Source organism: Electrona antarctica (assembly GCF_951216825.1).
Source record: "Electrona antarctica genome assembly, chromosome: 20".
Classification (NCBI taxonomy): domain Eukaryota; kingdom Metazoa; phylum Chordata; class Actinopteri; order Myctophiformes; family Myctophidae; genus Electrona; species Electrona antarctica.
This window is the reverse complement of record NC_136801.1, coordinates 22,423,256-22,440,176: the sequence shown is the minus strand read 5'-3', so window position 1 is coordinate 22,440,176 and position 16,921 is coordinate 22,423,256. Positions and strand designations below refer to the sequence as shown.

At 42.9% G+C, this 16,921-nt stretch overlaps 1 protein-coding gene across 1 annotated transcript in view; it reads left to right on the top strand.

Moving 5' to 3' along the window:
- Positions 1 to 219: 219 nt before the first annotated feature.
- LOC306913209 (V-set and transmembrane domain-containing protein 2A-like) overlaps positions 220 to 16,921 on the top strand; it is a gene marked incomplete at both ends in the record, with an annotated part of 35,032 nt that continues 18,330 nt past the window's right edge. Inside the window, 2 exons of the mRNA XM_079489797.1 lie at positions 220 to 304; positions 2,026 to 2,195. Coding sequence (XP_079345923.1) covers positions 220 to 304; positions 2,026 to 2,195 — 255 coding nt within the window. The remainder of the gene's footprint in view (positions 305 to 2,025; positions 2,196 to 16,921) is intronic.

The window sequence follows — 16,921 nt, the reverse complement described above, 5'->3', positions numbered from 1 at the left end:
CTTGAAGAGAGCTACAAGTGACCATCTTTCGTCTACTACAGCATGTTGCCCGTTTGGCATTCTGCGCTCAAAAACACTACTGGACCGGCAACTGTTTGAAGATCGCTGCTGCTGCTGGCCCATACAATTTTGTTTCAGTGTGGAAATTATAAAGGGGTTGCGGTTATATTTTTTCGTTCGGCTGTATAGGTGACATTTCCTTTCCCCTTGCCCGTTGGAATGATGTGGACCTCTCTTCGTCATGATACCGTTGGATTTGTTTTCTTGGTCAGTTTTTGTGTCCAGCCTGGATTCTCACTTGAAGGTAAGGATTCAATGGAGAAAAAAGAAAAGAAAGGGGAAAAACAAAACAAAAAAGCTGCCGTGTAAAATTGCTCCGTCCACCACATGCAGATGGTCCAGAAAGTGTTAAAAGTGCGCAACACATTTGTGTAAAATCACCCCTATATTCTCAGTGACTAAAATGATGAAAGGGTTTACTGTATATGCTGTCAACATGCATGTGACAGTTTGACATCGAGGTGATATTTCAATGTCATTCTGTATAGCGATTAATCCTTAATTACTAACGGAATACATGCATCAGTTATGGATACATGAATTAAGACTGACTTGTTGAAGAGATCGGCTGCCTGCATATTAAAGCTATATCGGCTATACTTGTAAAGCTTGCAAAGTGACTTGGCTCGTGTCGTCGACTCGTCCTTGCAGAGCGCTTGTCTTGTCAGCACCATGGACAGCGACTCCCTTAATATAACCACTAATAAGTAGGCTGTATCTCTCTACACAAAATGTTGTCGTCTTTTTGTTCCCTTCTTTTTTTGGAGAATGTTTGTCTGTCTGTCTGTCTGTCTGTCTGTCTGTCTGTCTGTCTGCCTGCCTGCCTGCCTGCCTGCCTGCCTGCCTGCCTGCCTGCCTGCCTGCCTGTCTGTCTGTCTGTCTGTCTGTCTGTCTGTCTGTCTGTCTGCCTGCCTGCCTGCCTGCCTGCCTGCCTGCCTGTCTGTCTGTCTTACTCGTGATCTTCATGAAGGTATAACTTAACACATAATAAACCCCACATTACTTTGTAAGTCTCTCATTCAGACGGATCTGCATTCTGCAGTGAAAGAAAAATAAACATGCATGCGTGCCACGCAGTGCGTGTAGTGAAATGTCTGTCGCCTACAATTTTGCTGTTATGCATTTCAATATGGGGATAGATTCATTGATTTTTTTCCACCCATCTGTTTGTCCACATAGTACATTAAAATGCCACGGACGAATAACAGTCTAAGTCCACACTATTGATCCATAATGTATAAATGATAGATAAGGGTTCAGGACAACGAGGCCTTTTCGTGGAGGGGTCAGATTGAAATTTGGACTTAGACTGTTTTTCGTCTGTGGTACTCACCATTGGTACATTTTTAAAGAACTCTGTCTGAGCAAACAAATAGAAAGACAGAAGGTATGCATGGGTTGATAGTTAAGGTGACCCATGGCTGGAGTAATGTGTAAAGTACTAACAAGTACATTTACTTAAGTAGGCCTATACTGTACAATTTTGAGGTATTTGTACTTTACTTGAGTATTTCCAATGTCCAATACTTTTACTTCTACTCCACTACATCTCAGATGCAAATATTGTGACGCATTGTGAACTTGTAGATCTGCTATTTTCAAAAGATTTGTTATACATTTGATAACTTGAAATGGGACATTCTGCATAATGAGTACTTTTACTTTTGGTACTTTAAGTACATATTGAAGCCAATACTTGTGCACTGCTACTAATACAGTATTGCTACTTTTACTTAAGTGAAAAATGTGAGTACTTTTTCCACCACTGGGAGTAATTCATAATGGAATTAAACAAACAACCAACAACCAACCCGGCACGCACGCACGCACGCACGCACGCACGCACGCACGCACGCACGCACGCACGCACGCACGCACGCACGCACGCACGCACGCACGCACGCACGCACGCTCACTCCACTCACTAACAATCTCCCCACCCCACCCCACTCCACCACCCCACAGGGCGATTCACAGACCTCCCTGCCAATCTGACGACCAAGGAGGGCCAGAACATTGAGATGGCGTGCGCTTTCCGAAGCAGAACGTCATCGGTGTATCTGGAGATCCAGTGGTGGTTCATCAAAGCACCGGAGCCCATCAACAGCGAGGAGGAGCTCGACACAGAAGAAGAGGTATATTAGCCTACTTCACTCTGTGTCCTTGTTGTGTTTTGTTTTGCTTTTGCTTTGTGTCGATTATAGGGCCACACTTACGTGTAAATTACACATTTACACGTAAGTTGACGATTAAATGGCTCATAAATAATCAACTTAATTGGGTTTTTGACATAGAACATTGCAATCAAACAAATGAACTGGGTTGACAAAGAACTGAAATATACAAATAAATGACTGGCATATTCATTATTTTTATCCTACTTAAAAATAAAGTAAAAAAATAATAGCGGAAATAGCTGATCTACAAGCTTACAACACACATTGTAAGCTTGTAGATCAGCTATTTTTCAACATGGAAACATGTCATGGAAAACGATTATGACAATTATGACAAAAATAATTGTGATTAGACGATTATGTAATACTTGTGACAGGCCTATGTCAATACCTGTCACAGTCTTCAAAGGGAATGATGCAACTGTCGTTCTCCATTTCATTATATTCCACTGACTGCATCATCACACTCGTCTTCAATACTCTACTCATGTTCTTTTTTTGAGCACAGCAATCCATGTTTTTGAGTGGAATCTGTGCATGAATGTCGCGCACGCTGTCACACACGCTGTCACGCACGCACACTGTCACGCACGCACGCTGTCACGCGTGCACGCTGTCACGCACGCTGTCACGCACGCACGCGCGCACACACACACACACACACACACACACTGGTGACTGGTGGTTGGTGGTTGGGTGTTGGCGTTGCCAGATGTTGTTGATGCTGAAATTATCCTTAAAACAAGATCAGAACTCCACAGTTATAACTGTGTATGGCATATCAATATTACCTCACTCAATAGAAAGGATGCAATGTAAATTACTGTTATATGCATGGCACAACCATGGACAGCATTGTATTATGAATTGCTTCTGCCTTAGGCTACTGCTGGTCTGCGGCAGTTCCACTAATTGCCTATAGGTAATTGTGTGTGGCTTTGTTGTTTGGAATGTCACATGTGTGACTGCATGTGTTTACGGCGTTTTAAATGCAAGGAAATTGCTGCTAGTGACTGTATATAACCTACAGTTTGGACACGTTGTTTGTGTGTTTTCATCACAAACTGTCAAGATCAGGGGCCTGTTTCACGAAACTTGGATGAACTAATCCAGGATTTAAACCAAAACCAGATTAGCCTGGTCCGGAGCAGGCTAAATCCACAGCATTAGTTTCCATGGTAACTAGTGTGGCATTGCTTTCATGAAACTGAATCAAGCCTCAACATATCCAGGTTAACTGACAAACTAATCTGGCAAGATTAACCAGCTTTCATGAAACCGGTTAATCGCTGATCCAGGATATATTAAACCAGGATATCTGTTAAATCCCGGTTTAATCTCTAATCCAAGTTTCATGAAACGGGCCCCAGGTCAGGTTCATTCAGGTTCATGTATTTGTTTGTCCCCGGAGGGCGATTTGGTTTACAGCAAAGCATAACAGGCAGACACATGAATCACATAAAACACAGTAAAAAAAGAACATGGTACACATAGAAAATAAAAACAGGATGGCAGTTCCGAAGGCCGGAAGGAAGCAGCCTGTACTCAGAGCTGAGGGAATGGGAGTTGTCCGTACAAATGGACTTGGCTTTCTTAACGCATCTCGTTTTTAAAGACATGATCCAGGCTACTGAAATGTACTCTGGCTATCATTGAGGCCGTTCTCACAATCCTACCAAGGTGGTTTTTGTCCTTTATGTTCAGGTTTCCGTACCAGCAAATGATGGAGAAGAAGATAATTGACTCAATAAATGCACTGTAGAACAGTTTCATTAGAGATTTATCGACCTTGAAATTTGGCGAGCCTCCTCGAACAAAAGAGGCGTTGTTGGCCTTTCTTACACAGCAAATTACAGTTTACATCGAATTTCAGCTTGCTGTCAAATGTAGTGCCCAAGTATTTGTAGGTGGTCACCAGGTCAACTTGCTCACCATGGACAACACTGCTCTGGGGAACTGGGGGGGATCTCCTGAAGTCTACACACATCTCTTTGGTTTTTGAGACATTCAGTTGGAGAAAAGCATCCCCACACCAAGAGAGGAAGTCTTCAAGTATTTGGCCATGGCCAACTTCATCATCACCAAGCAAGCTGACTATGATTGAGTCGTCAGCGTACTTGATAATAATTCTGTTGGCGTGGCGACTCACATAGTAATTTGTGTAATATGTAGGCCTACAAGAAGATGTATTTCAAGTAGGACACAAATGCGAGGAAGTCAGAATCTTGAAGTTTATTCAACAGAGGTTGACAGACTTGGAAACTAAGGTTTACACCTTATATTCCTAAAAAAGGTATCTGCCACTTGAATTAAGGTGACTTCATTGATTGACATCAAATAGGGCCTATCAGCTCAAACCCACAATGCAATACTTTGTTTTCAAGAGTGTTGTGCACAAACATCAGTAGCATTACAAAGTTATACAAAACAAAACAGCACCAATTCCATTTTCCCCTCTATTTCCCATTCCGAGTGTGTTTTATGTAATGCCACCACCGCAATTTCAAAGCCCCCTCCGGTATTATTATATATATATATATATATATATATTTATTTTTGCTATTTTCAACAATGGGATCATATTTTTTGGGTGGGTATAGATCTTGTTGAGCTGTTCATTTTGAAAGTAGCTCTCAAGTCAAAAATGTGCGGGCAGCCGGGCACCCCTGCTCTAGAGGCCATTTTAATATAAGAGGATGTTGTTCATATTGCACATCAGTGGAAACTGGAAATTGGTGTAATTCTCTCTCATGTCCAGCTATCTGCCTATATTGCCTTTGCCAAGGGGCTGTTTTCCCATCTATGATATCTAATTTGACGGAGGACGATAACAAATGTCGTCCTTCAAATCAGACGTTCTCATATGTCCCATCCAATTACTGCAAGGTCACAAATGTGACATCATATGTCACATTGTCTTCTATACCCTCTCCATTCACTCACACTCTCTCTGACAGACTACAGAAAGCAGACATTCCAAAAAGATATGATCCAGTACTTGAACAACTTAAGGACCACGTACTTCGTTGACTAGGGTCAGCCAGGGCTGTAGTACGTCTGCAACGGGTCTCGTTGTGAAAGAAAGTAAAACAAAAGCTACACAGAGAACATTCTCACTGACTCTGGATTCATTAATCCTCATTATTCATTCATTTGAGTCCATTCATCAATGACGGACAGCTAAGAATTAATTATCTCTTAATGATCCTATATAGCGCAGGATCAGTCAGCTTAGCTACTTGAAGGTTTTAGAAAAATGCAGCACCAGAACATCAGATAATATGTAAGGGATAATGTATGGCTGAGTGGTCATTGTTGACAGAGATCACCGACAGGGTGATTAACCACCGACGCAAAGTGGAGGTGGTTAACAGTGACCACTCAGGCCTCATTCACACGTATCAAACACCAATCAAGCAAATGTTTGGTTGTTTTTTTGTTTTTTTGGGCCACCACAGACCACAATGCTTTTCCAATGGGAGTCACATGGTTTGACCAAACATTTTTGTTTGATGGGGGGGAGGGGCAGAACACGACCAGAAATCAGCAATCAAACACAAATGTTTGATCAAACCACGTGACTCCCATTGGAAAAGCATTGTGGTGGCCCAAAAAAACAAAAATACAACCACACATTTGCTTTATTGGTGTTTGATACGTGTGAATGTGGCCTTAGCACCATGCATTATCCAGCTTATTAAACGGCTACTTAATCCATAAATTAATACATTGAAGCAAATCACAACAAAATTAGGTATTTCCTTGCTTACGGTAATGAAAGTAAAGAGTCACGCTGGCTGGCGTCTGCCCAGCTGCTGCACTGTCGGAAAACAAGGAAGTGATTTGATCAAATAGAATCCATTTTCGGGTACTGTATCGTCTATTTCTCGCTCAAATGTTTTCAAAAACATTTTTGAGAACAATGTTTAGCTGTAAATTACATTGTGTGTGTGTGCAGTTCACAATTGTCATGTTGGAAACAGCAGTAAATCAAGTGGTGGCGCAGCAGGTGCTCCGAGGCTTTGATTAGACATTGGTCTGTTATAGAGTGGAGCGGTCATTATCCAGAAATAACACACCGCTGAATTCGGCGATTGACCAATCAGAATCAAGCATTCAACCAAGCCGTGTAATAAAGATTAAGATAATAATCTGATTTAATAAGGTCTGATTTGCACTGTAGTTGCAGCATTTTTGTGCTATTCTAATATGTGGTACTATATTTTTTACTATATGTCTCATTTTTGTTCCTGCCAACCGCTCAGAATTGTACAGTAAAACTAAGTGCACGCAGGATTTTCCTAACGTTTATGTATTTATTTTCAATACTACTAGCTGATCTGCAAGCTCTCAACGCTAGTGTGTTTGTGCCAACAAACTCTGCTCCCCCACTCGAATCTCCAACATAACAGCGCAAAGCATTTCAAATGGCCTCCTTTGATAATGACACGAGGGCATGGATACGGGATCGTCTCCTGCAACCCTGGCATCATCTGGGATTCAGGGAGGATCAAAGTCACATCAAAGCCACGCATGCTGACATTATCCTGATAGATGAGTCACTGTGATATAGCTGTGATGGCTGCTCCTCAGAGCCACGTTTCATATCCCTCCTCTGATACATGCATTTTTATCATAATATACCGGCTACTGAATTGAATACATCCATTTCCTATGGGGAAATGTAGCCTATGGTGCACATTTTGAAAAGATCAAAATCTATTTTGGGCAAAGACTGCAGAGACTGTTAAGAGAGGCAGGAGCTGAAATTCCCTAAAAGGGAAAAGTTTGGCCAAAGAATTTGAAAATAGCGGATCTCTTGTAGAAGATGCTGCTGGATTTCATACACAGAGGACAAATTATTTCAGCGCAAAAAGCTGCATTCAAGTTCAGGAGAATTCGGAAAAAGGCAATTCAATTCTCCTGAATGCTGCATGCCTTCGTGTATGGCGTGGAAAGGAAAGGGATGCAAAACAAATACAAAACTTTACGTTTGTTGGGAGCGAGAGGGGAATGCTGGAATTTGTGAGGGTTTGGGAAATCCGCGGGAAGGGTGGAAGGAGCGGTGTAGCTGGGAGACACTGTGTTTGAGGAGGGAGCCTGGAACAAAACAGAGGAACAAAGTTACTACAACAATAGCAGATCTACAATATGAAAATCTACCTAAACCTAATGCACGCTAGAGACTGTTCTAAACTGCCGGTTACACTACGTCCAAGCGTCGGGCGCAGGCTCTCAGCAGCTAATATTGGCAGCCTCTGTTGATGGTGATTGAGGAGAAGCTGGGCTGATTGGAATCAGCCACACCTGTTGATGGTGATTGAGGAGCAGCTGGGCTGATTGGAATCAGCCACACCTGTTGATGGTGATTGAGGAGCAGCTGGGCCGATTGGAATCAGCCACACCTGTTGATGGTGATTGAGGAGCAGCTGGGCTGATTGGAATCAGCCACACCTGTTGATGGTGATTGAGGAGCAGCTGGGCCGATTGGAATCAGCCACACCTGTGCTGGCTGAGGGAGACGCCCGGCCCTTGCCCCATGATGTCGTGCAGGGGAGGGACTATAGGAACGTGAGGAGCTTGTGGCACAACACATTCTGCATAATGAATACTTTTACTTTTGGTACTTTTAAAGTACATTTTGATGCCAAATTCCGGACATTTACTTGTAACAGAGTATTTTTGCGACCAAAGGTCGTAGTTAACTATGTAATCGTGCATTTCCTGTCAGTGTGTGTGTTGGTCGGTTGGTTGGTTAGTTGGTTGGGGTGAGAGAAGACGTGACATCACGTGACATCATCAGGGATGGAGCACGTGAAGCAACTAAGATCCAGTTTGAATCGATTTGCGATAAATCGTTACATGCCTGGTAATCCCCTTTCATAGCTTGTAGTCCCCATGCACCTGCATAATGCTGACAATGTGGATTCACATCCAATCGGCGCTCGACTGTCTTGGGTCTTAATCCAACCTAATCCACGGTTTCTTGTTTGCCATCGGATCCATTTATGGGATACACCTTTACAACCTGCAAAGTGATCATTCTATTTATTGTGGGATTATGTGTAGATCTCAGAACAAAAGAGCGTAATGATGTGTGTCAGGGTATCTCGGCTTTGATCCTTTTAGATGCTCTTAAGGAAAGCACACACTTTAATCTTTTTTGCACCACGTTAGGCTGGTGCACGGCAAAGTCTGTGGTATTAATTCGACTCTGAGACCCTGCAGATCCATATTCCCAATCTTCTTCAGTTAAATCTCGTCTTCATATACGGTTTGGACCATGCACAAGGGTATCCGCCTGTAATTGGTGCATTTATATAGCGCTTTTATCCAAAGCGTTTTACATAGGAGATCATGCAAGGCACCAACCTGCACATCAGGAGCAGTTTAGGGGTTCAGTGTCTTGCTGTCTGGTTTTCCCATCCTGCTGTTCTCTGTCTGTCTGTCTGTCTGTCTGTCTGTCTGTCTGTCTGTCTGTCTGTCTGTCTGTCTGTCTGTCTGTCTGTCTGTCTGTCTGTCTGTCTGTCTGTCTGTCTGTCTGTCTGTCTGTCTGTCACTCCTAATCTCGCTAATCTTGCAAATAGCTGCACTGTCACAAATGTGTTGCTGCCAGTAGCTCAATAGAGCACATAGTGCACCCGGACAATCAGGTTTATGAATGAACACGGCATGCAGGAAGAAGAAAACTTGGGGGAAACAATACTTTTTGAGTGATGAAAGGAGATGGAATATTGATTTTTCCTTCCCCCAAACGGGTCCAGCTGGAGATGGAATGAAATACAGCAGTAGTTCAGCAAGCTTGTTATGGAAAAAAAAATAATCGCATAATGGATCGCCTCCTATAGCACTGAATTCACTCATCCTGCCACCTTCTGCCTCGATTGATGCTATAGCGATTGATCGAGATATGGCTTAGATTTGTTTTCTTGACCAAAATCCTCAATGCATATGTTATTTTAACTGATGCTACGTTCATTGTTTCGCTGTTATAGTTTCAATGTACACATTGCTATTTTGATAACAATAGTGTTTAGAGTAGACAGATGCTAGATTATTGGTTTACCTGCAGGATCTTAGTTGCTTTCAGGCACTGAGGAGCACTTAGTCTCTCTGCATTCTATGTATGTGATTGCCTTGCGCCCCTCTGGATAAGAGTGTCTGCTAAATGCTTAAATTGTTGGATAGCTTTATAGCTGACAAGGTAGAAAAAAGTCTTAATAAAATCAATTGCAGAACTTTTTTGTCTGGATGAACACAGAGCTTGCTTTGCATATTTGAAATTGTAAACCTAGCAAATGTGACAGTCTAGAAAGATGGACTGAAGCGAATGTAAAAACAAAAAGCATCACGGTGAGATGACACTGTGACTTGAAGCTACAGTAGGCCTAGTACGACCTCAAATGCACTATACAATAGTGTTTCCCAAACGTTTTAGCTTGAGACCCAAACGAGATATTTGAAGTCTCCGAGCGACCCAAACTTACAAAAATACATCATGAATGAAACACGTATAAAGCCTATATTTATATTTAATAGTCCAAATAGCCTTGTGAGATTCTTTAAAACCCATTTAGACGATTCTACAAATGCCTTCTAAATCGTGACAGTTTTCTGAAAAAAAACATGTTTCTGTCAGTCATTCTCAAACATTTTCATGTCAAGGACCCCCAAGATTATTATGTAATTGGCCACCGACCTCCATCTGAAAATATGCTGTTCTTGGGACCCTCCAGAAGCAAAGATTTGAGTTAAAAACCTTCACTCTGAAAGAATATATATTCAAAGATTTGTGCCACATTTTCACAATTTTTCAAAAATAGCAGACCTACAAAGCTCGTAGCGTGGCACTCGGTGCCGCGCTATGAGCTTGTAGATCTGCTAAATCAGGAAGGATCAAAGGCCATAGAAAAGAGATGAGTCTTAACACAATCAGTGCCGGGATTCCTTCAAAATAGAAGCTCTGGGTTGCCGGAAAGACATGGCCGCTTTTACTCTGAACGGTAAGCTAATATGACGAAGAACAAAGTACGGTGGCCGAGAGTCCGACTGAAATAGCCAGCTGATGTTTAAACCTGGATGGACTCCAACTTCCTGAACCTCAACGAAAGCAAAACAGAAATAATAATTTTCGGCCACGACACTCCATCTTCCACAACCCTGGGCCCTTTCAACCCTAATATTTGTTCTGCCGTCAAAAACCTAGGTGTTACCTTTGATAAACAGATTAGTTCAGTGGTAAGATAAGAAGCAGTTTTTTTCAACTCAGACTCCTATCTAAAATCAAACCATATCTCCCTCCCAAACAATTGGAAATGGCCATCCTTGCATTTATTTCGTCACGGTTAGATTACCGCAATGCATTGTATGTCGGAATCACACAGTCTTCTCTTAGGCGCTTGCAGCTAGTTCAAAATGCAGCTGCTCGCCTCCTTACGTGCACCAGAAAACGCGACCACATCACCCCCATTTTAGCAAGATTGCACTGGCTCCCTGTTAAGTTTCGAATTGATTTTAAGATACTTTTATTTGTTTATAAATCTTTACATGGGCTGGCCCCCTCATACTTATCTGAACTCTTGGATGATTATACTCCAGCTAGACCTTTGAGGTCTGCCGGCCAGCAGACTGTTCCCCCAACCAATTTAAGATCCAGAGGTAATCGTGCCTTTGCTGTTGCAGCACCCACTCTCTGGAATAGCCTCCCTATTTATATTAAAAGTGCTCAGTCCATTGAACTATTTAAGTCTCTTCTTAAAGAAAGATTTATTTTATTCCGATTTTTGTTGTTGGTTTTAGAAAATATGTTTAAATAATAATACATGAAACAAAGAAATGCATTTTATTCACTGCTCTTCCATATACTACCTTCAAGCCTTTAAAGCTTCAAGTGAGCTTGAGGCTTTAAAGATCGCGGCACGGAATAAAAAGCTTAAGTGGTTCACGGTGCAGAGGGTTGGCGTTCCCGGGCCAGGCTTGGCAGCCGACCGGTAATGAAACCAAGGCCTGCGGGCAGATCACAAGTTCACAACCAAACCATTACACCAACAAAAAAAATCTCTGCCATCTCTCTTTGACCAAAACACAGTTGTGCCGCATCATGCATTACCTCTCCTTAACAAGCAGAGTTTATAAATGTAGTGGGCGGAACAGCAAGCGATAATCCATGGCTACCATGTTCTCTGGGTGACCTCAGCATCTCTCTGTCTCTCTCTCTCTCTCTCTCTCTCTCTCTCTCTCTCTCTCTCTCTCTTGGTCCGGCCCGGCTTTGGCCTCCAGAGTCTCACTGAGATAATAGCATCAGCAGTCGATACAATGCACGGCCCTGATAACTGCTCCCATCGACCTGGTGCTCATTACACGCAGACACAGATGTAATTGATGTAATGGTTTTCAATGAACACACATGGTGTCCGTGCATGGGGGGGGGTCCACTATACGTTTGTGTGAATATGGTAAACATGCACGGACACACACACATACGTGCGCACGCGCTAGTGAGGATAAACAAGTTCACATTCGTCTTTTTCCTGCCTCTTCAAGTGCATCCTCCTCTGCTAATGAAGTCATTTCAGCAGTATGCCAATAACAATACTGATGTGGGACAGGGAATGACTCCATGTCGTCCAGAGAGCACAACTCCAGCTGGACTCCATGTAAATGTACAGCACTGAACACTGAACAGTGGTGCACCGAGGCACCCCTATACTGGCCAAAGCTGGAACTGCAGGTGGGCCGGTTTGGGCTGTGCATTGTAGCCCCACGAGCAAAAGAGCGCGCAGCTGGGCTTTAACGGGAATCGATTCGGGCACGTTCAGGCGTGTTAGCACTTCCACATTTTGGACACCAGATGTTTTGGTTTCCGAATGGAGAAATGTGCAGAAAGTAGAGCTTTCTTCCGGGTCCTTACAAACGCCACTGAGCAGCTTCCATTGAAATAAATAGCTGGGGGCGGGGTTGTCCGGTCTCTAGATTATATATAACTCTGTGTGGTGCACAGCAACAAAGTACAATTACTGTACTAAATTGCTTGAGTATCTGTACTGGTGAGTATTTTTGCAGACCTACAGTAGTACCTTGACTCCACGTGACGTAGTGTACCGTCCACTCTTCTGTCGTACCAGTGTAAATTATTCCGCCCCTCCTTCAACACACATGGCTCCAACGAACTGCAGTAGCCAATGAGGCATCTATTTTTTGAATACGCACGCACGCACGCACGCGCACTCATGCATATGCACACACATACACACAGCTTATGCCTGTCTCACGTGCATGCACACGTGTATATTACCAAGAATTCAGTTATTAACAAAGCACACTTCCAAAAACATGGGGGATTTTACACCATATAGACATCATTTGTATTTATTTTTCCTATAATTTGTATCCCACGATTTTGTAATTTTTTCACCCAGTGTCAATTATCTAATGTAATCCTGGGCTCTACACTCCCTCCGCCAACCTGTGGAGAGCAACGGACTGACCTCATGCTTCCTTCTATGCATGCTTCATTGCGTCTATGCTGCTTCATTTAACCTGACAGGGGGGAGTTTCCCTGGTCGGACGTAGTGCATGGAAGGAACACGCTCTTTCAACCAGCTCCTTTCCCCTCCATCAGGCGCCCCGGCTGGCCAGGGGGAGGTAGTTTAGAGAACAGGATTACTGCATGTTTTTTTTGGGAGGGTATAATTACCTATACCCTAGGGGGAGAACATGCAAACTCCACACAGAAAGACATCCATTTTTAAAACCAGCAGTGAGTATATAACTGTGTCACACCAATGTACTGATGGTAGTTAATTGGGTCAGTGTCTAACATGACAACATTATTATATTATTGTCTCCACCAGGCCGAAGGCATGGGGAGAGAGTATGTTTTGCACTCCGTCCGTCCGTGTGTCCTTCCGTCCGTCCTTCCGTCCGTCCGTTATCAGCTAATCTCCGGCACCGTTGGCCCGATCAATGCCAAACTTTGCACACACACTCCCTGGATGCCAACGATGAACCTCTGCCCCACATTTTCCAGAACGGCCTTTTATAGCGCCACCATGAGGCAGCTTTTCACATTGTTTACCTAAAACTGCACCGATCTGCGTGATACGTTGCATGCACACTCCCTAGAGGCCAAGGACAAACCTTTGACCTGCATTTTCCGCATCTACCTTTTATAGCGCCACCAGGAGGCCGACTTTTGTAAAACACATTTTTTGATATTACTCCTCCAGATTCTGTCCAAAAATCTCACAAATCGTTACACAGTATCTCTATGGTCATGTGCTCAAGTCGGATCTGTCCGATATTTCATATTCCATCCTAATTGGCTATAATTGGCTTTCACAGTTTGCAAGATTGCCCCGTTTTGAACAAAAGCCTCAAATCATGAACGCAGCATGCAATTTACGTGAAATCTTTCACACATTTTCTTACTAGGCTGAGGAATATATCTCACCCTTTTCACATTGGCCTGTTATAGCGCCACCAACAGGTTGATTTTTGCAAAACACATTTTTGGAACAAAATGCTTCAAAAACATGTTTATATTAATCCTAAACATTTTGCCAAACATCTCACACAGTCCTATCCTCCTGGTGGAGACCTGTGCCCAGAAGGGCACTTTTTCTAGTTATATCTATTTCAGGTTAGGCAGTCAGTCAGCCAGTTAGTGTAAGTATGCAAGTGGTAAAATTAGCATTAGCTTCTTAACATAAGTTTGTCAAGGTTGGGCTAATAAGAGACACTGTTAAACACATGTGAAAAACTCAGTAGGAAATACAAAGTTTAGAAGAAAAGAGAAGAAAACATCATTCTTGGTGCTTTCTTGCTACAAACAATTTACAATTTAGGCATTTACTAGACGCTCTTAATCCAGAGCGACTAAGAACAAAACATTTTTGAATAGTTAAAATAGCCAATCTACATTGTAGATTGGCTAGTTGAACTATTCAAAATATTATTTTCAAAACAGAGCTTGTAGATCTGCTATTTTGTGACTGCTAAGTCGTGAAAATGTGGGCAATTATTTTAACATATATTCTTTCACAGCAAACATTTTTAACTAGTATCTTCACTCCTGGGAGTTCCCTGGAACAACATATTTTCAGATGGGGGTTGGCGGCCAATAAATAAATGGCAAATGGTGCATTTATATAGCACCTTTATCCAAGGACACTTCGACACTAACCTTGGGGGAGCCCGGGTTCGAACTGGGAATCTTGCGGTTTCCATCCGGTCACTCTACCCCTGAGCCACTGCCGCCCGAATAACATAGTTTTTTGGGTCCTTGACATGAAATAGTTTGAGAACCACTGATTTAGGTTAACATCAGCATGATGTGGCAGCAGAAATATATATATCTAGTGCAGCGTTGTACTGCACAATGCATGACTAAAATAATTCTGTGTGTTGGCGATCGGGTGGATGGACGGTACGAGATACCTTCTCAGTCCAAACACGCAAAGTCCTTGGGGGGAAAACAAGAACTAAAAAAAATAAGAAAAAAATCACAATTCTCCGGTCTGGCACTTCACCTGATTGGCAGCTGATTACAAGTGGTACGCTGGGGAATTAGAAGTGTTGTGGGAATACAGTATATATACTGCCAATGCAGTGTAAAACGTTGTTGGCTGCTGCATGCATGTGTTCTCTCTCTTGGCTGGACCTCAACCTCAGGCCCTATAAACGGAAAATGTCTCCGAGTCACTTACAATTCATCACAATGAATTCCGTCACAATACATCAGTCACTTAGTGACTGATGAAATTACACCATTGGTCGGCCGAACAATGAGCTAACCCAATGGCACATGGCCATATATAAGGTTTTTACCAGATAGTCTTTGACCGTAGCATTTTGGGGCTATTTTAGTTTTGTTCTAATTTCTTCACGATTATTAAATTGCCCGAAAACACATACTTCTCATACATATACTACACTTCAAGAATTGTCTCCTTTCCCTCAAACAAAAATGTTATAATGATAGAATTGTAGAGAAAAGTCCTTTTGCACACCTATACTAGGACAGACGTGGCGTCGGAGCAGGCAGCCAGCAGTATTAAGGCCTATTCATACATACTTCAGTTTTAGGTGATAAAGTAACGAACAAAAAAAAACTAAAAACATGACGTCACGCTGCAGTGGTAAGCGACTCACCGCTCACCCCAACAATATATCTCTGTTTTTACTATAACCACCGTTTAGGTGGTCACCTTATCACCTAAAACTGGAGTATGAAGGCCTTTAGGCTACAACGTTCCTGTCTATTGCGACCTTCGACGTAATAGACCGAAACGTAGCCTAATAAACTATATACTGCTGTAAGTGAAGACAGTGTGCGGGATTTCCATGTAGTCTCATATTGATACGGGTGACAACGTGTGTGTGTGTGTGTGTGTGTGCGTGCGTGCGTGCGTGCGTGCGTGCGTGCGTGCGTGCGTGCGTGCGTGGGAAGCAGAGCATGGCTATCAGAGTGAAGTGAATCCATGCACCTTGGATAGATAAAGGTTAAAAATTAAATTATCTTATCGGTCACCGGTCACAGTCACTCACTGTCATGCTCCAAACGGACAGTCATCGGAGTCTCACACACAGTCGAGTGAATTGGAAACGTGGACTAGGAGACAGATCGATATGTTGTAGTGCCAGATGAATTCCCATAAAAGCTAGGGAGCGTTCTCTGGCATTTAATAGGCCACTGCAGCAGATACTTTTGGAGTTGCACTGCAGTTTGAATTCACATGCATTGGACTATACTGCTATTCCCCCAAGGTGAAACCCTTTTGTTTTGAATCGTTCCTCATTGACCGAGAAGATAGTAGGTATTCAGAATACAAGGTCATTTCATTTCAACTTGGCCCGTGGCACATACTACTCTATACTCTTTATACGGTTAGAGATGCACCATATTGGAATTATGACCGATATCCGATCACCGATTATTTCCAGGATCATATCGGCCGATACCTATTCCGATATATTACATTATAATATTATATTTATATTGAACTCATTGCTGATTTTTTTTTTTTACATTTTTTCCCCACTAACAGCTGAGACAGGCTGCGAGTACAAAGCCATTGACGGTCCCATTATTATTGCGTCATAAATGTCGGTGAAAATAATCTGGATTGTTTTGAGACCGATTTGATACCAATATGGCATTTTTATGCCCGTTATGGCCGATTTCGATATGCTGCAGATTCTTTATTTTTTTTACGATATTTCTTAGGCCTTTTCTGCCTTTATTGATAGGTTGAAAGTAATCTGACTGGAAATGGGGAGAGAGATGGTAGGGACGACACACGGCAAAGGCCGTCGGGATCAGGAGTCAAACCCCGCGGCACGCCGTCAGGCTGGCTCAGCAGCCTATAGGTGCCCGGACGGTTGAGATAACCGTCCGGGCCGATCTCTACTTGCGGTATATTCCTTGTCTCATGACAGTACGACGCAACCCTGTTCGACTGACATGGCCATCCCCCTCCCCATTACACCTCCTCTCTGCATATGGAGGAAAATTAGCACTCTTCTGAAGAGACAGAAGCCCCGTAAGGCAACTGGAATGAGCTGTGTTTCCCCCATAGAGTTATATATAAACGAGAGGGCTGACTGCCACGCCCCCCATGCAGCGATTCATTTCAGTGGAAGTTGCTCAGTGGTGTATGAAGCAGTGTTGTTTTAGTCAGTCT